Consider the following 24,406-nt stretch of genomic DNA (forward strand, 5'->3'; position numbering starts at 1 on the left):
TCCTTACTTCTTGTTCACACTTGCTAGTTCACCTGATACTAGGTGTTAGCCTCTTCAACAAATTCTAGTGCCATTTGGAAAAAGCAACAGGCTTGAAAGGCAATCACACCCTGGTAGAAGAGAAGGAGTGCCTGTGCAAAGGGCAAAGCTACCACGTGAATGTGTTCCAGATGAGATGGGAGTTGTGATTAACTTTTTAGCTTTTAGAAGGGTCAAATTTTCACTATTTTAACTTGGAGGGAATTGGTAGTGGCACCCCTCAATTTCTTGTAGTTATTAAAGCTCTTGTTCCACCTTTCTTTTGAAACTGCTCACCACTCTGAGGATTATTCCTGGGGAATACAGATGCTGATATTTGGCTTTTAAGTGTCTGTAATCAGGTTATTGTGCAGGTACAGATTTCCTTAATGAAATAGAGGGAGTACTGTTTTAGTTGGTTGTCTCTTATGCTCAGACTCATGCTAGAAAAACAAAGTTTAGTGCAAATCTGCTCTGTTTCGTTTATCTACACAGTCCCTTTCAATAATTCATATCTTTGCCAATGATTAATAGTGACAGGTCAGCTTTCAATGTGACCTAGAAATAGAGTAAGCTCATATTAAAATAATGTAGGCAGGTATTTCTTGTTTTGTCTTTTTTGATTTCTATTTAGTAAACAACAGCAGTAACAGCAACCAAAATTTTTATCTAACACTCGCCGTGTCCTCATTATGATGTAGAATTATAATTCACTTTAAAAATGGCTTTTTAAAGATATATTTTGTGTTCCTGATTTGTTTGAGGTAGGTTACAAAATCAAGATAATTCTAGGCTGAAAGATGTAACATTTCAGATGTTTTAATTATTTTTGGTGACGTTATCAAGCATCTTTAGTTTTGAAATCTATGATGATCACTTTTGCACCTTCCACCGTTATTTTCAACAGTTCCTGAAAATTGTTTTGTTTTTTTATGCTTTTTTTCCAAAAACATACTATGTTTCCAGCAAATGTTCTTTTACATTAAATAAAACTGAAGCGATGTGATGCCTGAAAATATGAAGGCTTTAGCATATGCTGCTTACATATTCTGTTTGTGTTGAATTAAAACGGCAGACTTTTTTCCAGAAAAAGAAAACTGTTCAGCCTGAGCAGTGTATTTTGAATTCTAACATCAGAGTCGATTTAATTGGAATGAAGTAAGCATTCAGTCTGCCTGAAGCACACTTTGTACCTGCCAGTGTCAAGCTCTTAGAAGAATGAATTTGCATAATATCACACAATTATTTACACTGCAAAAAAAGCTTTGGAGAAACAAGGCATGGCTGTAACATTTCTTCTCTAGTTGCTGATCAGAATTGTGTATTTTGTTTTCGAGTATTAACTTCTTTGTTAACTACTTTAGAAAACAACATTAGCAGAAGAAATCAGAAGTAGTCAGTACTTTAAAACTAGGTCGAGTACTGAATGGCCCAGTGTGCATGGCAGATTACATCAGGACGGAAAACACCCACAGAAGCTAGTGATAGATGCATATCAAAGCGATGGATTTAAAACTAAATACCTGAAAATAATGTCTGTGAAGTATTTGTGCTGCTTATATCTGTGACTGCGTGATTAAAAATCAGTAAATCTGTATTGTAGCTTAATAAAAATATTTAGTTTGAAACTTAATGTTTACTTGATGTTCACGAACTGTGACTCAGTAATGGAATTGTCCACTTATTTTTCAATTTGCACACTTACTGGCTTTAACTGAATTGATTTGCTTTTTTTGTCATCTTGGAGTTCTTAGTGCCAGTACTACCATAGAAGATGTTCTTTAAACATTCCATAGCAATAAGTAAAAGTATCCATATTGATAGAGAAAAAAGTTCAGAAAGAAATATCCAGCAGAAAGTTTTGTCTCTGATATGGAAGGTCTTTTGCAAGTATTGTCAAAATATTATCAAAACCTCACCCTCTGCTTAAAGTGCATGAGGCAGTGCTAAAAACTTACTCGGCTGTCATCCCAGGTCATTCCTGAACATCTGACGCTGTAGTGCATAAATATTTTCATTTGGGTGTTTAACATAGGATTTAGTGGAAGTATAGCCACTTGGCTTGCGTACAAAGTTATCTCTAAAGCTTAGCATTTCTAGTAGGCCAAAATGTATTATGTGCACTAAGAGATTATTCCAATAATTTTTAGATGTGTGGAGGAACATTTTTCTGACTGTCAGATTAGCACAGAGAAATTCTTCACTGTCATGTTATCTGTGTAATCATGCAAATACACATATGTATACACATATACATTAAACTATACATAGTTCCACAATGCTAATCTCTTAAATTGGTGGCTTTGGGAAGCTACGTAGTAAGAAGTGAAATTAGTTTGATACAGGCTGCGTCAATCAAATGATGTGTGCTTATCCCCAACAGGCCTGCAAAATTTTTAGATGTGAAAATGGGTTTGTACTTCTCAATTCTTCCTACTAAACATTCTTTTGAATCTGTGTTAGTATGCACAATAAAAAGTTAACTTTGTAGTGAGTTTCTCTTGAGACAAATATTTAAGGTCTTTCCAACTCTTTTAACACAGCTTAGCGTCCAAGATGTGTCAAAACTTATTTCTGTGGGTTTTAGTGACAGTCCAACAATGCGAAGGGAAAAATGAGGAGGGAATTAGCTCACCAGAGCAGTAGTGAGGAATGGTAATCATCCCTGGGGCAGCTCTGCCTCTTGAGATTTACAAAGCAACCCAAGAGTTCATGCCGTGCTTTTTCTCCCTCCAGTGTCACACACGTCCTTGCATGAAGGACTTAATAATATCTTACATTAAATCCTACTCTAGGCTGTGCGCTGTTGTACTACAACTCTCACATGCTTTGAATATATCATGTAATACATTCAGTAGCTGAGTTTTGTAAGAGTACTTATTTTGCCTCTATTACAGGTTTCAAATCTATATAATGTTATTACACAAGTTTATATGGCTGTAAATTGCTTTTTTCCTCTCAGTTCTTTGTTCTTCCTTACTATTTTTCATAGTCTAATTGGTCATGATGAACAAGAACTATGCTGAGCAGTGAGAAATTTTACAGCTGTTTACACTGCACTAAATTTTGAATTTACAAGCACTTATTAGCCGTTAGTTATGGATGTTGTATTTTAATTAACATGATACTCAGATAAGCAGGTTTGTTATATAGATGCTCATTGACATACAGCTGATTGTCTTCATTTTTGTTTTTAGGAATTGTAGTGATAACTTAGAGATCTTAGCCAGACATATGTGGAGAAAGCAGAATTGAAAAATGCACTTGGTTATATTTCAAACTCTGCAAAGAAATCTGTAAGTTACATTATGGTAGGAGGTAAATAGTTCAGCTAGTTGGCTCATTTTTGTTATTTTCATGATGGATAATTTTGTGCCCAAGAATATGTATGCATACATTTATTCCAAAATAAAATCTTGTCTATCCCATCATATTTTTGTGTAAGCATTCTACACTCTCCATTTTTGTTTCCCATGATGACAGAATGAAGAGAAGGAACTTCCTGCTCTAGCAAGTGAAATGCATGGGGGAGGGCAGAAGGGCTTTGTGCAAAGTGGAGAATAAGCAGCAGAGTAAACTAGCTGAGAAAAGAGGAAAGTGATAGGAAAGCAACGAGAAACCTTATTTCAACTCTCTTCATCAAAAACAAAGGGAGAAAAAAAGCTGTACTTTGTAACTGACCGTTTCCATCTGTTTGATATTTTTTTTTCTTTTTTTTTTTTTCTCCCCTCACAGACTTTTTGAAAAGACCACTGGAGAGCTATGTAAAAAAATTAAAAGTACCTGTCCATGTGATTCGAATGGAACAGCGCTCCGGTTTGATCAGAGCTAGATTAAAGGGGGCTGCTGCTTCCAAAGGCCAGGTCATCACCTTCTTAGATGCTCATTGTGAATGTACGGTAGGCTGGCTCGAACCTCTGCTGGCAAGGATTAAAGCTGACAGGTAATTATCCATCTGTTGGTCCATCATTTTTTTTAAGGTTTTAAGAAGTTTCTAAGTACTATGATGTAACCTAAAAGCAAATATCTACTTTCTGAAAGGACAAGAAAGTCCTGTATTTTGCAGTGGTGTAAGGCTAAAAGACTAATTCAGAACCCCTTTTGAAGGGGGAGACATGGTTTGAAATAAAGCTTATATTGAAATGCGTGAGCTAATGTGTTTAAAAACTGGGAGATCTGAGTATGAATGGAGTGGAAAGTAGTGGAATTTGAGGTCTTTTTACTTGGCTTACTCCTTCATGAATTTGGGAAGATATTCTTAAAGAAGAAATGGAGGCCCTGGTCACAACATGGTAAGCTTTTATAAGGGCAGGTATTAACAAGATGAGGGGAAATGATACTGAACTGGCAGAGGGTAGATTTAGACTAGGTATCAGGAAGAAATTCTATACTGTGTGGGTGGTGAGACACTGGAACTCTTTGCCCAGTGAGGTTGTGGGTGCCCCATCCCTGGAAGCATTGAAGGCCAGGCTGGATGGGGCTTTGAGCAACCTGGTCTGGAGGGAGGTTTCCCTGCCTATAGCAGAGGGCTGGAACTAGGTGATCTTAGAAGTCCCTTCCAACCCAAACTGTTCCGTGATTCCATTCTATGATTCTACAACTAGAAGTATATCTCAAGTTTACTGTGTTCAGGTTCTCATGACTTCTTTCTTTCATAATATGGATTGTGAATGATCTGTGGATGTGTGAAATTCTGTGATGTGACATGGTCTTCTAGGGTGTGTTTTCTAAAGTTAGAATAGTTACTGGAATCATGCTAATTTACACTGCAGCAGGATGGCTTTGTGCCTATTTTAAATCGGTATTCACAATGCTTACGTGCATGCTAACGTGTTGGAAACTTGAGTTTTATTGTAAGGAGAAATTGGTATGCTTTACAAAACATACATCTGAGCAATTCCATAGTTGCAGACTAGTTGTTAGCAAACAGCATTTTAAATAGGCTAGCTACTAGGCATAGTGTTACAGATCTTAGTTTTGTTCTTATGGTTATAGGTGAAAATCACATAAGTTTTCATGTTACAAAATACAGTATTACATGATGAAAAAGCAGCAGCTATTAAAGAGCCTTTGTACAGAGCTGTACAAAGACACAATATCAACCTTTAAGTTATCATTTTTGTGGGATTCATGTAAATTATTGTTGCAATTTGTGCAAATAGCCCAAATAAATGAGTCCTTTGAACTTAGTTGCAGAGCTTCCCGTGAGTGGAGGCCTACTTGAGTTAATTCAATCTCTTTAAGATGATTAGAATTACTATCTCTGAGTATATATATGCCTTGATGATGTCAGAACAGTAGACAGTGAAGCCTCTTTCTATTTTTATGTGGTAGCTCATTTCTTAGTCTTGATGATATTTTGGAATACTTCCTCAGGGCTAAGGACTTGAGTCTTAATTTAAAAATGTGCAAGTTATTTTGACCACTTAACTAGAAACCAGAGCTTCTTTTACATTCAGTCACTGTTTGACATTGAGAAAGCTATGATCATTTTTTTTCATCTGCAGAAGGAGATTAGTTATTACTGATAATAATGCACATGCTAGTTTTTTTAAAGCTAGTATTGCCAAAATTGCAACACATTTTCATTTGGATGAGTTATTTCAAACTAGCAAGATAGAGCTTGATATTCTGGTAGTATCTATCGTGTACTGCTGAGAAATGGCATTCGAAATTTTAAACTTAGTACTTGTTAAAAATGGAGTTTAAAAAAGGAAACTACAAACCTTTTTCTGAAATTTGTACTAACAGATTTTGGTTCATCCTTCTTTTTAGGAGAACAGTCGTGTGTCCCATCATTGATGTAATTAGTGATGACACCTTTGAATACATGGCAGGTTCAGATATGACTTACGGTGGTTTCAACTGGAAGTTGAATTTCCGTTGGTATCCAGTTCCTCAGAGAGAGATGGATCGACGGAAAGGAGATCGAACTCTTCCTGTTAGGTAATTATTAAATTGGTTAAAGTGTTCATCTGGTGTTCTTTCTGGATTAATCTTGTATACAGGTAGGCAGTTAATTTTGTTGTTGCAATATCTATTTGAAGGAGCAGCATAAAGATTATTTTACGTGAATGGGCTGATTGTAACTTTTGAAAGGAATGAAGAAAGCTATCAGTATGTCACTGTAGAACTATTTCTGTGGTTTTTTGCTAATTACCAGCTGACTGCTAGCTTTTTGCTAGTTTTTGTGGTACATATATTTTTATTGAAGCAATACCTTATTTTTTTTCTCTAACAGATAAACAATATTTTGAATATGACATATTTTTATTTCTTGTTGGTGTCTGTGAGGGTTGCTCTGAAAGTAATGTGTCCTTTTTTTTTTTTTTTTTTATAATGTTGTGCCACAATTTCATAGGTGGATGTTGTTGCTGTGGCCGTAGAGATTGAACCTTCCATATTTCATTAAATTTTGTTCCATTGAAACAAGTGGCAGCAGAGGGAGGCAGTCTGACATAGCGGTGTCTGACGCAGAAGTGTGTGTGAAGCAAAGACAGAGAATTGAATTCCTTCATGCAGTAAAAAATTGCACCCATTGACATTCATAGACACTTGATGAACATCTGTGGAGACCAAACAGTGGATGTGAGTATAGTGAGGCAGTGAGGGGTGACAGTAGCATGAAAGACAAGCCATGATCACGATGACCATGCACAGCTGTTGCACCATGAAATGAAGAGCATCTCAATCAGCTCATCCACACAGATTAGCAGATTACAATCAGGGAGCTGTGTACAGAGTTTCAGTACATTGGAAATGATGTTGGCAGTGTTCGAATATTTGCAGAGTTTGCACCAGGTGGATCCCACGGTACTCATAGAGGAGCAGAAGTAACACCGTATGAAAGTTGGTCAGGATCAGTTGAACCAGTATGAGGCAGAAGGTGGCAGTTTTGTGGACTGCGTCATTACCAGTGATGAGACGTGGTGTCACCACTACAAACCAGTCAAAATGGCAGTCCATGCAGTGGCAAGATGCGAATTCACCCATCAGAGGAAAAGTTCCAGTTGCATCCCTCAGTGAGTGTAGTATCTTCTGAGAGAGGAAAGGGGTCCTTTTGGATTTCCTGGAACCTGGATAAACCATCAGCTCTGACCTAGTGGTCGCTGTGATTCTGACTAAGCTTAAGGCTTGAACTTCCAGAGTCAGTCTAGAGAAGACAACCTTACTCTTGCACCACAGTAATGCCAGTCTTCATACCAGTTTCAAGACCATGGTGCACGCTGCCAGTCTTGAAGGAATATTGTACCCCACTCACCATATAGTTCAGATTTGGTGCCTGCTAACTTTCACCTGTTTGGGCCAATGAAAGGTGGATTGTATGAGCAACAGTTTGCTAGTAATGACATGCTCAGAGCACTGAGGTCACGTCCTCTCATGCAGGTGACAAGTGTGACATGCAGGCTCTTGTCCATTGCTGACAAGAACAGGTAGCTGATGGTGATGATTATGTTGAAAAATAGTGTTGTAGCTGAGAATTTGCTCTAGCAAATAGTGTTATTGTGCTCCTTTTATCTATGGTAGTTTGTATAGAAATAAATAGGAGGCATTACTTTCAGAGCACCCTATGTACATGTGCTTGTGTGCACATACATAAACATATTAGAAATGCATGAAAGGGAGACAAATTTATTCTGGTATGTCATATTTGCAAAGATAATGTGGAACACATATAACTTGAGTAAAATATACCTTAACACAACTTCAAATTTACATTTCCTGGCCTTAACGCTCAGAAAAGTGGGCAGTATTAACTTAATGTAAGGTTGAAGATGTGATCTCTGGTATTTTTGGTTTGTGCTCTATTATGAAGAAATCGAAGGTGTTCTCAGGATGTGGTTAATGGATTATTTTTTTTCCCCAATGTCTATTTTAGTGGAAAAAGCTACACAAATTATAGTTAGATTGAGACTACCTAACTTATATTTAACAGAAGAATGACTAGTGGTAGAAAATGATTTATGCTAGAAGAATATGTCATTTATAGACTTGAGCTATAAAATTATATCAGCAGGCAAGGCAAATGTGTAGCTTTTATATTGTGTGCATGTTGACTAAAAAATGAAGATTTGGGAAGCTAAAGTATGAGAAATTAACATTCTTTACTAGTAAGGAACTAATAAAAAAAAGATCTGAATGTAACCCTGATTGTACAACTTCCTTGTGTAAAGTGAGAATAGTGAAAGCGCGCAGACCACTTCATGGCCTCTTGTAATTCTTCACGAGTAGTTACAGGCGTGTATATTTCTTGTAAGAAACCAGTTTCTCTTTTCTAAAAATTACCATCAGTGGAGACAGAAGTTTCCTTCTGCAGGAATGGCAGCTGCTTATTAGGAGCCATTTCTCTATTCAGAGTCAAACTTGAAGCGAGGAAACAGTGAGAACTGTCAGTAACTGCTTCCTTCTCCAGAAAGTGTTGAGCTAGCAAATACATCAGCGGTAACTGCGCTTGGACAGCAGCCTCATGAGAAGGAGCATGTTCTGAGCTACAGAAATAAAAAGCCACATTGTCAGTGTGTAAATGTGAAATGTATTTAAGTGTGTCGTTATAGTGACTGATGCTTATTTCTTTTTCTTTTTTTTTTTTTTTTTTTTTTTTTTTTCAGGACGCCTACAATGGCAGGAGGTCTTTTTTCAATAGACAGAGATTACTTTCAGGAAATTGGAACATATGATGCTGGAATGGATATTTGGGGTGGAGAAAACTTGGAAATTTCTTTCAGGGTAGGTAGAAGCTTATATGTGCTCAATGTGTTGTTAATGACAGCGTGTCTCACATTCTGTAAAATACAGACCAGATGACAGTGACAGGGTCCTCTCCTTTTGCAGCTAGTAGTATACTTCCTGTCAAGTTCCTCTGGTGGAGACATGCAAAAACTGCACCTGTCAGTGAAGAAAAGTGTATGATGAATAGTTGACAGTCTTGTGACAAAAAATCGAATTGGAGTGTTTACTGTGAATAAATACATTTGTTTTTTTAAAAGGAATTCAGTTAGAAAATCCACTTGGAGCAAAAGTTAAGGGTAATACTGTCAGTGTATGGTTTATCATGTCAGTGAAACGTGAGTGGCTCTGTTACTTTCTCTTCTTCTTATGGCCTACCTTAAAGGTTGCCCATTTTCGTTTGGTTGTGGACCTAACCAGCATTGTTCTCACTTCCATTCCTACCGAATAGCACAGTTACCTTTTGTTACATTTATCAGCTCAGAACAAATAAGTGGTTCCAAAATGAAACTGAAAATATTTTCAGAAGTGTTACTTGGGAAATGTATGTTGTTTTTACATGGAGGATCTGTTTTATAGTGGACTTTGTGGGCAGATAACCACCTGATACTTTACTGTGATTCATGTGAACCTTTTCATTCCTTTGCTGTCCTGCTGGCCCAGTTCTCTGAAATAATTCCATGCTGTGAGGCCTGCTACACTCCTTCTTATGCTGTTCTACTTAGGCTTTTGAGCATCCTTACCCATTGAGCAGGAAACAAACTTACCTTTCCCTTCCATATAGTATTTTTATGTTGTAGATATCAACTTAACTTTTCTCTAAACTGACTAGCAGTAAATAATTAACATTTTAAAATGTCTTTTAGCTGTTTAAACCATGCAGTAACTGTGCTTTCACTTTCAGATTTGGCAGTGTGGTGGCACTTTGGAAATTGTAACTTGTTCACATGTTGGGCATGTGTTCAGAAAAGCAACACCATACACTTTTCCAGGAGGTACAGGGCAGATAATCAACAAAAATAACAGGCGGCTTGCAGAAGTCTGGATGGATGAATTCAAAAACTTTTTTTATATCATTTCCCCAGGTGAGCAAGTTATGAAAATAAGTATCTATTAAGAATTGAAATGGATTACTGCTGAAGAAAAAACCAACAAATAAACATGAGTATTAAGAGAATCTAGCTAAAAATATTATTTAATTTCATGATACAAAACTCACCAAAGATGTATAAAAAGGACAACTTTAATTAAAACAATGTTATTAGCCTATCCAGAGATGTACCCTGAAGACTTTGAAGTCTTCATTTTTTTTTTTTTTTTTGAAATGTGAACATGACTTATGAATGAGATTCCTGTGCAATGGAGTTGAAGCTCAGTAGAACATCAGAGTTTAACTGTAGTGCTAAAAGCCAGCTGTCCAAATGCATCTCATAATGTGATGGAGTTTGACCTCTGGCCTCTGTGTTGTTGGCATTGAAGGTAGAACCAATTAAAATAGATGTAAGTGAATTCCTGTAGCAGGAGGGGCAAAATTTAAGGTCATCTGGCTTGGTTGAGTTTGCATGTGGCAATCCAGAGTGTGGGAACAAAATGGCCAATGTATTTGACTGTGATGATACATATATTTCTTAAAGTGAATGTTAACAAAACAAGAGAATATATAATATGAGAGCAAATTTTCTATGAACTCAGGTTTTCTATGAGCAGAAATTTTCAGGAAAAGAATAAAGCAGCCTGGGAAATACTGAATTATTACCTTCTACTACAGATTAATTTTTGTTTGTCTTTTTAAACAAACGACAAACTTGAGAGAGCAACAGACACTGACAACTATTTGATGCATTAGAGACATTGAACTTCAAATACTGAGCAGTGGTCTTATATGATAAATCTACTTTCCCAAATAGCTATCTTTTAAGCTACTATTCACTTATGACTTGCTTATTAAACTTGCATTAGTATTGAAATGTAAAAACTGGAATAAAATGTAGTAATTTAGATTACAGGCTTTGAGAATACCTTGTGAGAGCAGGTGATCACATTGCTTTATACTTTTGTTTTTTAACAGAATGCATTACTTGATTAGGACTAAGATTTTTTAAATTCTGTTTTCGTGATTAATTTTGTAATTTGGTACCAGTCAAAGCCTTTTAGGTGAAATCTGAATCTTCTAGCTTGTGGCTACTCTGCTGCTTTATTAATTAAGAATTATGAATTCAAACATCACATGTATAAATGTCTTTCAGATAAGCTGTATATAAATAACTGCAATTAATTTTGGCTAAGATTGTTTTTTTGCATCCATGCCAAGCTGGATTTTTTTTTTTATTTTTTTTTTTTTTACTAAGTGACAATAGTGTAAAAATAAGCTCTTGAAAACAAAGCTGAATTAGTCAACATAGTGGTAATGCTGTGTTATTTTCTACATGATCTTTGTAGTCCTTTTTTTCATGAGATAACTGCCAGCTACAAAAGGAGTTACTGTTTTCATGTAGAAATGTTGTTTTGATACAGCTTCTTTTCATGGGTTTACAGCATTGTGTCTATACATACATTCTTCTGTTGGAGAAAAGTTACAAAAAAAAAATATCATTTAAAACAGAATGTGAATAAGAGTTTTGAGATGGTGAAAGTAACTTCAGTGATTCTCTGTAGTTGCACTGTATATTCTCTTCTTTTGAAAGATGCATGCCTGCACAGTTTGTCTTATGCTAATAACCTGCATGATTGGTGGATACATTCTTGCCAAGAGCTCTAAGCTGCTCAGAGAGCATCTGCACCAGCCAACTGGCACACAGTCTCATTTATGTGCCTGTATCCCTTTGACACCACACTGAAGTTTGACACCGGAATTTCCAAGTGTTTCAAGAATCACAGGGCTGCATTACCTGAATCTGTTGCGTTGTTGTGAAATCAGTCTGTTACCCAAGGCTGTGAAAAAGAATGGCTTGTACAGCTGCTCGCTTCTAGCTATGATGCAGTGTTTATTGTTTAGAGAATGAACCGATAGACTGTACTCAGCGCTGCTCATATCTTCTTCCCTCCCCTCCAAATCCTTGCACGTTGTCAGAACCAGAATGGATTATTATTTGGGGAAGTTCACAAACCCCTTACCTTTATTACACTGTTATCTCTCTCTTACCTGAGTTAGGCAGACTGCTGATTTTACCTATTGACGGCAAATATTGCCTTGAATTGTCAGTACATATTTCTAAGCTAACTCAGTGAATTTCTTCTCCATTAACTCACTTTGCCATACTCTCAGTTTTCAAGTGTCCTTCTTATATAAAAAGGAAATGCTTAGTTCTTGCAGAATGATGATGTAGTGACTCTGGCAGACTGTACAGCCTGTGAAACTCTCTGCTAGTGCAGTGTGTGCTTTCAGTATTACTGTGACAGTGTCACAGCTTCTTGGAAGGAGCAAGATGAGAATTTTTAAGCTGATGCTAGCTTGCAAGCCTGGATGCATATGAGAAGAAAACGAGCAAACCTCTGCACCCGTATTTTTCTTGTTATGGATGAGGAAACTGGATTTTGAAGGAGGTAAAATACTGGCAGACATGATTAAGTCAAATTAACAGCAACTCCTTTATATCCTTTCTTTTCTGCTCCCCTGAGAGAGGGAACCACAGAGGGATGCAAACCTAAGATTTTAGGGTAGCTTTCCCATTTCATGTGATCCGAACTGCAGAAGGAAATGTCTTACTATTTGATTGATAGGAACTCCAGAGACTTTTTACTATTGATGTAGTTAAGTGCAAAGCTATACTCTTGAAAAGTAAGCCTTTAATCTTTTTTCCACCTCCAATAAATACTGCCTAATAGGAACTACTTGTGTTTTAAGCTTTCATGCGTTTTAGAAATCATATTTCTGCTTAGAAGCAGACAAGTACAGAAGGAAGCTGAGCAGGACAGTGTTGCAGCAGGTGCTGCTCAGCCAAAATCCAACCTTTCTCTTCGCACACAGCAGCTATCCTCTGCAGCATTAATGGCACTAACTGTTGCAGTTGTTCTGCATTAGCCTACAGCTTTTCTTACAGCTGTGTGTTGCAGCAGGGTGCTGTTTCACAGACCATTTCCTGTTGGAATCCTGCATATGCAGGTGAATAGCCTGGATCCTGTCAGCCTGTGCAGAGGATTTTGCCACTTCTCTCTGATTCCTAGACTTGCTCTTTTTTTTTTCATTGTCTCTAGTCCAGAACACTGTGAAAGAATTGTCCAAGGGTGAGGCTTTCTGAGATGGCAATGTCAGTCCAACAGTTCGCTGCAAGGATGGTGCCTTATTCCCTTTGCTTGTTGATTGTTTGTGTATGGCAGCTGGTTTTACTTACTGAACTCCTTGGGACCTTTTACTCTGTAGGCTTTCTGCTGGTTAAATTAGCACCTGTGTCAGCACAGGAAGTGCAGCAGCAGTCTGAAGCTGAGCAAGGAAAATGCTCTTTTTGCAGCAGCAGCTCCATACTGTTAGGTTGGCTTACCACAGCTACTTTCTTGTAGCTACTAATTAATTGTAAACTGGCGGTTACAGTGTTTGTTAATATCTTTCTTCTAAAGGTGAAACACAGATTACACAAGAAAATCACACAGCCTAAAACTACACGAGTCAGAGTTCCATCTTGGACTTGCAGCCTCTTGGTTTCAGTATAAAAGGCTGTCATTCAGCAATCTCTTATGCCCCCGTTTGTACACTGAAGGTGTCCCAGCAAGCAGCTCTAACGAGCTCAGGGAGAGCCTCCTAGTGTGAATGGAAATTAATCTTCTTGTTGACCAAAAGTTTTACTCAGAAGGTGTCTTTGATTATACCAGAGCAATCAGTAATGCGATAGAATTATGTAAACAGGAGCTCTCTGACAGACATGGTTGTTATCCTGAGAACTGGATCAGTCATCCTGGTTTATCATCACTATGTATGCTTGTCTTTAGCCAAACATGGTAAGTCTGGGATAAGATTTCTGTTTATGGCTGATGGGGAGACTGAGTCAATGGTGGTTGCTCTTTGCAATGTAGCTAAACCTATGTTTAAAGTATGAACAGAGTGGTCCTGTATGTTCCAGTTTACAGCCAGTATTTCTTACTGCCATTAACTGGAGATGCAAACGTGACTGTGTGAATTGGTTTAAAATGATTACTGCTTATTGAGTTTTATAATACTGAAGAAAAACAAGTTCTGTGAGGGTTTTTTTGTTTATTTTTCCCCACAGAAGCCTGGTTTTGAAAGAAGCTTTCTTACTGTGCTTTTGAAAATGATGGAGTGGTTTATAATCATGATCAAAACATCATGCTTCTCATCTTTCAAAGCAGTTTAGCATGAGTATATTGCCACATTAAACTTGGCAAGCAAATCTTCCGTTCTCTTGAAATTTTGAGGATGGCAGAACTATTGCAACATGACCACTGAAAAGCTTTAATTATTAATGAGTTAGCAAAAAGATAATTAACCTTCAGATGGAGTATTCTACTGCTAGACATTGTTATACGTATATGAAAGTGGTAGGCGATTAGTATTCATATATTGTAAGGATAGTGGAGGAGTTAGTGGTCTTGAAATGGTTTTCTAAGACTCTTCCTTCCCTTCCTAGTCTATTGGGAAGTCTAGGGATTTTCTCTCAAAAATAGAGTAAAGCATTTTTTTCGGGAAATAGTGATAGCATTGAGTAGCTTCTTCTCATGATTAGTAACCAAATTACAGAAATGCTTGCTTGGATGAGAAGTCTAGATTTGTCAAATTGATAACTTTTTTTTTTTTCCCCAAGTGTAAGCATACCCAAGAGATCTGATAGGACAGGAAAGACTGTTACGTATTACTGATCAGAGTAGCATGGTATTGTGAACGAAACTGTATACCATGTCCTTTAGTACAGCATCTAACTGTTGTGTTCAAGAAATGGTTAGATGTTGTACTGAGGGGCATGGTTTAGTGGGAGATACTGATGGTGTGTGGATGGTTGGACTGGATGATCTTGGAGGTCTTTTCCAACCTTGGTGATTCTGTGAATTTTTTTTCAAGAATAGTAATAGCACCCAGCAAGTGCTGAGCTAAATCTGAGATTTGTACTAAGTTGGTGGTTTTGAATTATTTGATATGTGTTCACCCTATCACTATTTATCTCTGTGTATGCCTTTCAAGTGCATTTGTGAAAAAGCATGTGTTTGTCACAGCTAACGGCAAGCTGAGTAATAAGAAGAAACAGAATAAGCTGAGTAATAAGAACCACCAGGAAGATCCAGACTTGAAATATAATAAAATAAAGCTTATGGTGTTTTGGTTTGTTTTTGTATTTCTGGGGGAGGAAAACAAAGCCTCTGGTCAAGTATGGACAGTAGTAAGTACTGTTAACACTGTTTTCATGAGCAAAGCCAAAGTATTTCAAAAAACAAGTGATGAACATGATTGTCTTCCTCATTATATACCTACCTGTACAGTCTGGTGTAAGAGTTAGCTGGGAGGAAGATTTGACCTCATTCTGGTTTTGTGGTTTTAATATATGTATATATTTTAGCTGAGCCTTTAAAAACAAGTACAGAAACACTGGAAGGCATATGTAAGACTCCACTGCATATTGAAATTCTTACCTATGCGTGCAGAAAATAGAGGTGCAGAAACACCTTTAATTTTCCTATACAATTTGTATTTTGCAGTTTTTCTTGTTTGCTTCTATTTCTTCCCCCAAATAACAGTTACCCCTTAGTTGTTGTGCTGTATAGTGTAAACAGGGAGACTCCAGCTAGATGAGAATAATAATAATAGAGAGAAGAAGTGAAAGCAGCTAAGAGATTGATATCTCACTTGGAAAGCAAAACAATTTGGCCTTGTTAAAGACCAACCATGAAGCAAACTGTACTTCTTCAGCTATCCAGTGCTCAGGTCAGTGTGCCAGTAGGTAACTTTGTGTGACTTCAGAGTACTTTATTGGCTGGTTTGTTTGTTTGTTTGTTTTCAGTTCTGTCACATTAAAAATGGTTTTAATGGATATAACCCACACCTTTTATTTCAGTGTGACGGAGCAAAAATCAGCTGGCACATCTCTTTTATGTAGTGACATTTAAAATTACTTCAAGAAATAATACATTTGTAAACAATTAGATGTCACTCTTAAATTCTTTATGGTTGTGACTTCAGTCCTTGTGCCATTTTTAAAGTGACAGAGCCCAATTTTTTTTTTTAAGGTCATTGTAGCGAATTTGGTAGATGAGTAAGTTTTGAATTTTGTCGTATTCTTCCAGGAGTAGCATGATAGCTATGTCATCCATCCACTTCACTTTTCATGAGTGGAGGATGAGGATCGGCGTCTTTTCTTATTTCACAGTGTCTTGAGATAGTTCTCATTTTGCTGTGCAGGATATCTTCATGTTGGTTCAGGGAGGGTAGTTTTCTGGGGTTTCTTATGCTGTGATTTTTTGCTTCTTTTTTGATGTGCTTTTGCTTAGTTTTCATCCATATTATTCACTGTTTTATTAAAAAGCAAGATTTCACTCATTTTTCCCCTTATCAGGTAGTTCTCCAGAACGCTTTCTCAAAAGTCAGAAGGGTTTTCTCTTAAGTTTCCAATTCAGTGATTCTGACTTAGCATTTTCCTATTTCTAGAATACTGAAATTAGAAATGTTTTCACTGATGTTTATCAGCAGCTGAAATTATGCAGGTATCTGTCTTAATTGAGTAGAAATACACCATCTGCTGGCAGGTTGATTTAATAACATGGTGTATCAACTGCAAAATAGTGCAAACTTCGTTTCAAAAGGTCAGGCAATTCTTGTGGTAACTTACAGTCCTCTAAGTGCAGAGATATTCCTGACAAATATATGGAGGAGTTCTTTAGGCACAGTGGTCAATTGAGCCATATTTGTGGTCTGTAGGAGGGTATTTTTTTTGTAATGTATTAGGTAATATATCTTTTTGGCCTGTGTGTTTGTAGCGTAGTGTGGAAAATACAAATAGAATGTGAAGTAGCTATAAATTATTCTAACCTTAATTAATATTATTAAGATGTTAATAACAACAGTGCTTAATTCTGGTGTAGTAAAAAAGTACTTACTGACTGTGCAGATCTTTCTCATCCCATTTTCAGATGGGATTTGAGCAACTTAATTTTCAGAAGGAATTAAAGCTTCTACAAAGGGATGGGTAGATACAAGAAGAATGGAGCACTTTGATAAATGAGGGACAAAAGAGAATAAAGACAGACAAAATGCTGCAGAAATGAATAGCAGGCCTAATGGTGAACACAATTCCTTTAACTGCTGCTTTTTTATTGAACGAATACTGTATTGTTAAGGGCTTAGTTCTCTGTATGAAGGCTGCTTTCTATTTCTTTATGTGGTTAGATGAATGATGACGAACCCAGCAGGTGGTACCTGGTTTACAGAATTAAATTAAAACGCAATTCTCCTTGCTTTGCAGAAGGAAATTGTTATGTTACACTACATAGATACGCACCTCAATTGATAATGGGGTTAGAATGGCATTAGTAACTATACGTTTCAGCCTCTGTTCTCTGATAACTTAGTAAGCTGCAGCATTCAAATTCTTCCACAAACCACGGGTGAAAAATAGTCATGCATAGTACAGAGTTAGTGATTCCACCTTCTGTATAATTACAGGGAAAAAGAATTCACAAGTAGTGATTAACTTGTCTTCTGCAATAAGTATAAGCAACATAATGCTGTATTTAAAGAAAGATGTTTTTTTAATGTGAAGATGATTTCTTAGAATGTTTTTCACACAAACAATGTGTTGTACCAATCACTTTTGTATCAGATGAAGTTATGTACAATTCACTAGTAACCATTAAATGCAACCTTTTTTTTTTTTTTAACCTCCAGGAGTTACTAAGGTTGACTATGGGGACATATCATCACGACTTGGATTGAGACGCAAGCTTCAGTGCAAGCCTTTCTCCTGGTACCTGGAGAATGTTTATCCTGATTCCCAAATTCCACGCCATTATTTTTCTTTGGGGGAGGTAAGATTTTTATGTGGCATACTTGTCTACAATTTATTATAAAGTAAGTTGCACAGTAAGTTTTCTTCTATTCTGAACTGAGAAAGCAGACACACTAACCTCCAGCAAAGCTCAATTAACTTGCATGTATATCACTATCACCTGAAAAGTGATGCATCTGTCACCTCAATGAAGTAGAAAGCCAAACTTTTTGTGCTGTGTTAATTGAAATGTTTTCACTTTCTTATTACCATACTAAATTTCACAGAGAAGGCCGATAGAGATATTCATTCAGAAACACATAGTTAAGGTGAACTCTATGAAGTTCTCCGTGTAGAGCAGTGTTTTGCTTAAAAAACTAGAGCGAGTCAAACAAAGACTTTGCTAAATGAATAAATAAATAAGTACTCTGAGCTTTACCCTCAGAATCCTCTTCAGTGACCAGCAAATCCTAATAGTTCTTAAGCTTTGCTGGGCATTTCTCTGTTTTTCTTTAATTCACATGACAGTAGAGGTAGCATAGATGAATTTGTCCTAAATAAACAGGCACATAGTTTCCTCTACAAGCCATATTGAGTCAAGTATTACACCTTTTGTAGAGTAATTTTGTACTGTATTTGTTCAAGAAAAACATATTTCATGAAAGAGAGGAGTGTTTATGCTGCTATCAGCAGACTGCTATTCATTGTATTTACTATATAGTAGTACAGTCTTAATCCTGTATCTCAAGAACTGAAGAAATTGAACCACGTCTCCTGTGACTTCAAATGAAATTAAGCTCACTGTGCCTAGAAGAGTGCTTTGAAACTTTTGGTAGTTTTGGGCTGGAGGTGGAATTGAGTCCATTGCATTGTAGCTGAGCCTGTGAGAAAAAGGGGTCTCAAGGCGGGAAGATCCCGATAGAAGGGAAAGAAGCGTGACTCTGTAACAAAGCAGCTTGATCATTTGCCTGGGAGTCTGAGTCATGGTTAGCATTCTCTCACTGTAGTACCACTCATATACTTTACGATTCTTGCAGATAACCTGTAGGTATGTAACAGAGAGAACTGGTGTCAGTGTGGTTTGATACAGGCCTAGTTCTTTCTTAAAAATAACAGCCATTTGTGATGTGCTCTTTCTCACTCCCAGATAAGAAACGTGGAAACAAATCAATGTCTGGATAACATGGCAAGAAAAGAAAATGAGAAAGTTGGAATCTTTAACTGCCATGGAATGGGTGGAAATCAGGTGACTTTTTAAATGATAGCAATGAATTGTTTTAAATTCTACTCATCAGGATAATTTTTTACTAACAATCATTAAATTTTACGTAAGCTGGACATTTTGTGAAACCTTGAAGATGCTGCCCTTAAGAGGGAATGCATGAAAAGATATGTTTATGATTCCTTACTTGTTATTTATTTGAAGACTGATTGTAGCATGATTTAGATAAAGTAAAAAATGAAACAAGGGGAAGAGACTGCTGTAAGCCACACTTCCCCTCCTGTAGGTTCTCACAAACCATCTCCTGATTAGACTTGTTGATTGTCATTGATAGTTAAACAAAAACAAAATTATCTTCTTCCACCTGAACTGACATTTTCAGTGTGCTTGAGTGTCACTTCTGAAACTTTCTTCCACTTGTTTGTTTTTTTTGGTTTTTTTTTTTTCATTTGTTTCATTAGTAATTTTTGATCAGGTCTTTTCCAGTATACAAAGATTGACTGACTTGGGGACTGTGCTGATCTTATGTGGAAAACAGCCTGCAATTTGGAAATGTCATATGGAGAACTTATGTACTGTTTGTATTTGTCCCCTAGAAGTAAAATTATTTATGTGTATGATGAAGAAAAGTAATGTTCAGTGAATATTAATGAAGCAATGCACAAATGTTCCCCTCACTCACACCTGCTTCCTCTGCTCCCTTCTACCACCACCACCCCTTTGCTGTCCCTTATCCAGGAATTCTGTAGTTGTGTTGGTTTTTTTTTTTTCTTTTTCAGTTTTTGTCATTATTTTTCTGTCTAGGTTTTCTCATATACAGCCAACAAAGAAATTCGAACTGATGATTTGTGTTTAGATGTCTCCAAACTTAATGGCCCAGTAACAATGCTCAAGTGCCACCATTTAAAAGGAAATCAGCTTTGGGAATATGATCCAGTGGTAAGTCTTCTAATAACTTGTGATGTTAAAATTAGCCAACTTCTGTTTTTATGTGAGCCTTACGCATCAACAGACTCCTTTGTGGGGCTGCTATTTGACAGTCAGAACAGGAAACAAAGTTAGGAGGATTATGTTCCCCTTGCCATTAATTCATCAAGTGGTATTTGCATTGATTAATTACCTAATGAGGTTTGGAGGAGGTCTTAAAAAAAATAAAAATAAAAATAAAAAAAAAATGTTTTCAGTGTGCTTCCAGACCCTCTGAAGAAAAACTGTTAGTGCAATATTCTTTGAAGGTGAGGTTGCCTTCATATTATCTATTGCTGATCACATAGATAGCGGAAATTATTTCCTGTCATCAATTCTGGCACCTGGTTTCTTGGGTCTCACAAGGTTAAAAGGAAATGCTGTTGTAATTAAAAAATCAGCATCCAAAATTATAAGAGAGATTTTACATTTACATTTAGTGTGTTTAAGAGATGCTTCAGACAGCTTTATTTTAATCACCTTTTCCATACTGTGCAAACTCATTTTAAAATTCATAAGTTAAACTGACAGAACTAGAAATCATTGTGTGCTTGTGCAGTGGTCATTAATGTGCTGTACAAGCTCCGAAGACAATACTGTGATTGAGTACAAATGTTGATTGAAATGCTTAAGTTCAAATTTTGGGAGTCATTCATTCTTTTTTTAACATTGTTAGTCTACCTGACTGAAGTAAATATATTGAGTAATAGTATGTAGTAATGTGTTTATGTAATAATCAGTAATTTATGAAAGGGTAAGTGCTGGTTGTTTTTATTTCTTTTCTTGTTTGTTTGTTTGTTTTTTTTATTGTTGCCTAAATGCCTAATTACAGATAGTATCAAATCAGATTATTATCTTTAATTTATTTTGAAATGAAGTAACCAAGTTCTGAAGTAGAAGATAGTATCCAGATCACTAGCATTTTTCAGCATGTGTTTGCATTTTGTACATATATGTACGTTGGTAGATGTGAATGTTTTTGAGAAGGATATAATACAAGGTCAGTTTTGTGTCCCTGACTGAGAAAAAAGAAATCAATGTGTTTGTTCTGATCTCATGAAAACTATTCTTACAACTAATAATCAAGGCTGTACATCTTATCAGAGTTGAGCTTCTAAGTACTTGCAAACTCACAGAATCATAGAATCATAGAATGGCCTGGGTTGAAAAGGACCACAGTGATCATCTAGTTTCAATCCCCCTGCCATATGCAGGGTCACCAACCACCGGACCACGCTGCCCAGAGCCGCGTCCAGCCTGGCCTTGAATGCCTCCAGGGATGGGGCATCCACAGCCTCCTTGGGCAACCTGTTCCAGTGTGTCACCACCTTCTGGGTGAAAAACTTCCTCCTAATAGCTTACCTAAATTTTCCCTTCTCAGTTTAAAACCATTCCCCCTTGTCCTGTCACTATCCACCCTTGTAAAGTTGTACCCCCTCTTGTTCATACGCTCCTTTCAAATACCGGAAGGTCACGATGAGGTCTTCCCATGGCCTTCTCTTCTCCGTGCTAAACAAGCCCAGTTCCCTCAATCTTTCTTCAGAGAAGAGTAGTACAGTCTTATTTAAATAATAGTGGATATTGCTTGACAAAGAACATTGTTTTGTAAGTTCAGACTGTTCTCTTGTTCTTGAAACATAATGTGTTTATACCTACAACATAGAGCGACATATTTGAGTTTTCTTTAGCATTGGGTTCTGGGGTTAGTAAGCAAGGGAGGTCTTGTCTAGCTCCTGTTTACTTATGGAAGAATTGTAAGAGATATTAAAACCTCGTTATTCTGCCTGGTGATTTTGTACAACTCATTTCTTTTTGTCTTCCAGAAATTAACTCTGCTGCATGTGAACAGTAATCAGTGCCTGGACAAAGCCACCGAAGAAGACAGCCAGGTACCCAGCATCAGAGACTGCAATGGCAGCCGCTCTCAGCAGTGGCTACTTCGCAATGTCACCCTTCCAGAAATATTCTGAGAGGTTCTAAAGAAAATAAAGGATTGACTGGGCTACCTCGGCAAATACTTTGGCTACACTGTTAAGTAGCAACAGAAGGAAACTTCTCTGCAGAATCCACAGTTTGCCACCTGTTAGAACTCCTGCAGCTTTTCTGTAGCTGTGAACCAGCCTTCCTGTAAAAGGATGTGAAACTACCACACATACTAGTGAGACTGCGCCCACTGATGTTTACATGATTGAAGGAGTTTCTTCTAGCAAATCACGTAGAGAACATTTGGACAGTGGAAACATAATCAATGAAATATTCTTTCTGAGGAGCTGCATATCGTCGTAGTTTGCTTGCACATCAGTAACCTCTGCTGAAAGTGCTGTTGTAATGAAGAAAGTTCAAGACTTTTTTTTCCTGGTTAGCTGTGGTGACCAGACTACTAAATACAGATCTACAAATAAGCAGAGAGCTGGGAAATGGATTCAATAACATGAGATAAGAATTCTGTAGTTTAAGGAGAAAAAAAAAAAAGTAAACAGGGTTGAATGGAAACTAAATCAGAACTATGAAAAGTACAATTTGTTATAGTGAAGTATCAAATTTATATGTAGATTTTATACCTCAGTGGGGGGATGATAACCAAGTCAAAACGCAATTCTCTTTTTTTCAATTGTGTGATAGTCCATAATTACTTCTTTTCTCCCTGGTGGGTCTAAAATAATTTTGGGCGCAAGCAAAATGAGCGTAAGAATAAACTTAGCTCTTGAATGTCAGATCAACGTTTTTATTTCAATTTCTTGGCTGTTGGAATTGTATCTTTTTATTACTGTCTGAAAACTGGAGGTTAACATGCTGTCTAACTTTTTTTTTGTCCAGACCTGACATTTCAGTTTTTATTTGGGTCAGTCAGCTTTCATGGACACTCATGGCCAAACAGAAGATTTACGTACGTGTTGAAGTCCTTAAGTTAACTTGATGGAATACACTTAGCACCCGGAACTCATACTACTGTATTATGGTTTTGTTTTCATGGCCGTAAATCTTTTGTTCCCTGTTTGATTTTGGTCATCAGAAAGCCAGAAGAGAAGATACGTGATGTGGGTAGCGGGAGATTGGCAAAACTGAAGGTTTTCTGGAATCCTTTTTCACTCCATATTCAGATGTGCTTCATTGTCAAGTGCATATTTAGATTAGATTCTGAATTGTAATGTTGATCTGCTGCTTTTTTCTAATAAAATCTAAAGAAAGATAGCTAAATTGGTATGGTTTTAAGTTAACATAGCCAAAAGCAATATGACTGTCATTACATGGGTTGCATTTTTTTTTTTTAAAACTGAATTGTTCTGTTAAGAAAAATCTGTGTGAGCTGATGATGAAAATGAGCTACTGAATGCTCAGGCTATATGTTGAATTTTCTTTTGGAAAGAAAAATGAGATTTACTTAATGGAGAGGATATTTTTATGATAAATGTCATTGTTTGGCCAACTGTCCTGTAAAGCAAATTAAATCTAGACTCCTGCAAAAGTTGTGTGGAATTATATTTGACTGTTATTGCCATTCTATATTTGCTGCTCCCAGTTGCTTTAGGCAGTGTTATCTCCATTATTTCTGCGGTAGTACACAAGAGTTTTCATCTGCACAACGGGAAAATTTCAAAGAAAAAACTGCCATGTTGTACTGCTATTTAAAATCCATAAGGTGAGATGATGTGGTTATATTTACCTAAATACAGGTATCTTTCATATCCCTCTCTTTTGGAAAGCTCTACAAATCTCAAGAGGTAGAAGTGGATTAATGAAAGTAATTGCATGGTGCAGTTATTAGGAAGGTCTGCAGGACTAAAACAAAGAGTCTGTCTTAATGGTTGTACGGAGCCTTGTTTCCCTTTGGTACGGTTGGTGAAGAGGATGGGATGGTGACAGTGTCATCAGTTAGAGTTGGCACATTTTCTTGCTCCTTACATTGTCTGCTGTCCCTCATGTCTTTATGCTGTTTGTGAAGTACGGTTAATGTTCACCTGAGACTGGATGTTAGCCCACCATGATACTGACTGCAGTCTGATGCTGTATCAGTGCGTGGTGTTTTGGATCATGTTTGGGATTTTAGTTTTGCTTTATCTTAGCAAAGAAGCTTTGAGCAGAGCAGGGTAGGAGAGCATGCAGGGGATTAAGAATGAGGTTAGGTCATAATTCAAAAACATTTTCCCAAGTTCAGAATTGCATCCCTTTGAAAACATTGCGAGAAAAGAGGTTTTAATTTGGATTGACTAAGCTTTCATGGAGTGAGAAATAGAAAAATCAGAAGAGCAGTGTATGAGTTTTGGATGTTTTAAAAATTTCTTAATTCGGTGCTTTGGACCTTATGTGACTCTTCAGTGAACACCTAAAAACCAGTATACTTTCAGTTTATATTTGTAATTCTTGTGATCATTTCTGTGATGCTTATCCTGTTAAACCATGGCAATTACTTTTTTTGTGTGTGTAATTTTTTAATCCATAACTTTGATGGATTTTGACCTGTATTCAGCAGATCATGCATTGGTTGGTAATATTATGATAATAATCATTGCACAACTAAAATCCCTATGTCAAGGTATCAGGTTTGCAAAAC

General features: G+C 36.9%; 1 protein-coding gene across 3 annotated transcripts in view; it reads left to right on the top strand.

Moving 5' to 3' along the window:
* The window catches only part of GALNT1 (polypeptide N-acetylgalactosaminyltransferase 1), a 74,905-nt gene extending 51,585 nt beyond the window's left edge, over positions 1 to 23,320 (top strand). For all 3 annotated transcript variants that reach the window (XM_042839629.1, XM_042839631.1, XM_042839630.1), the window contains exons 6-13: positions 3,754 to 3,961; positions 5,794 to 5,964; positions 8,628 to 8,745; positions 9,650 to 9,830; positions 17,567 to 17,706; positions 18,814 to 18,912; positions 19,693 to 19,827; positions 21,678 to 23,320. In XM_042839629.1, coding sequence (XP_042695563.1) covers positions 3,754 to 3,961; positions 5,794 to 5,964; positions 8,628 to 8,745; positions 9,650 to 9,830; positions 17,567 to 17,706; positions 18,814 to 18,912; positions 19,693 to 19,827; positions 21,678 to 21,824 — 1,199 coding nt within the window. In that variant the 3' untranslated portion in view covers positions 21,825 to 23,320. The remainder of the gene's footprint in view (positions 1 to 3,753; positions 3,962 to 5,793; positions 5,965 to 8,627; positions 8,746 to 9,649; positions 9,831 to 17,566; positions 17,707 to 18,813; positions 18,913 to 19,692; positions 19,828 to 21,677) is intronic.
* The last annotated feature ends 1,086 nt before the right edge of the window (positions 23,321 to 24,406 follow it).

The sequence above is a fragment of the Centrocercus urophasianus genome, unplaced genomic scaffold (assembly GCF_019232065.1).
Source record: "Centrocercus urophasianus isolate 14NV4802_14NV808 unplaced genomic scaffold, USGS_Curo_1.0 seq_11, whole genome shotgun sequence".
Taxonomy (NCBI): domain Eukaryota; kingdom Metazoa; phylum Chordata; class Aves; order Galliformes; family Phasianidae; genus Centrocercus; species Centrocercus urophasianus.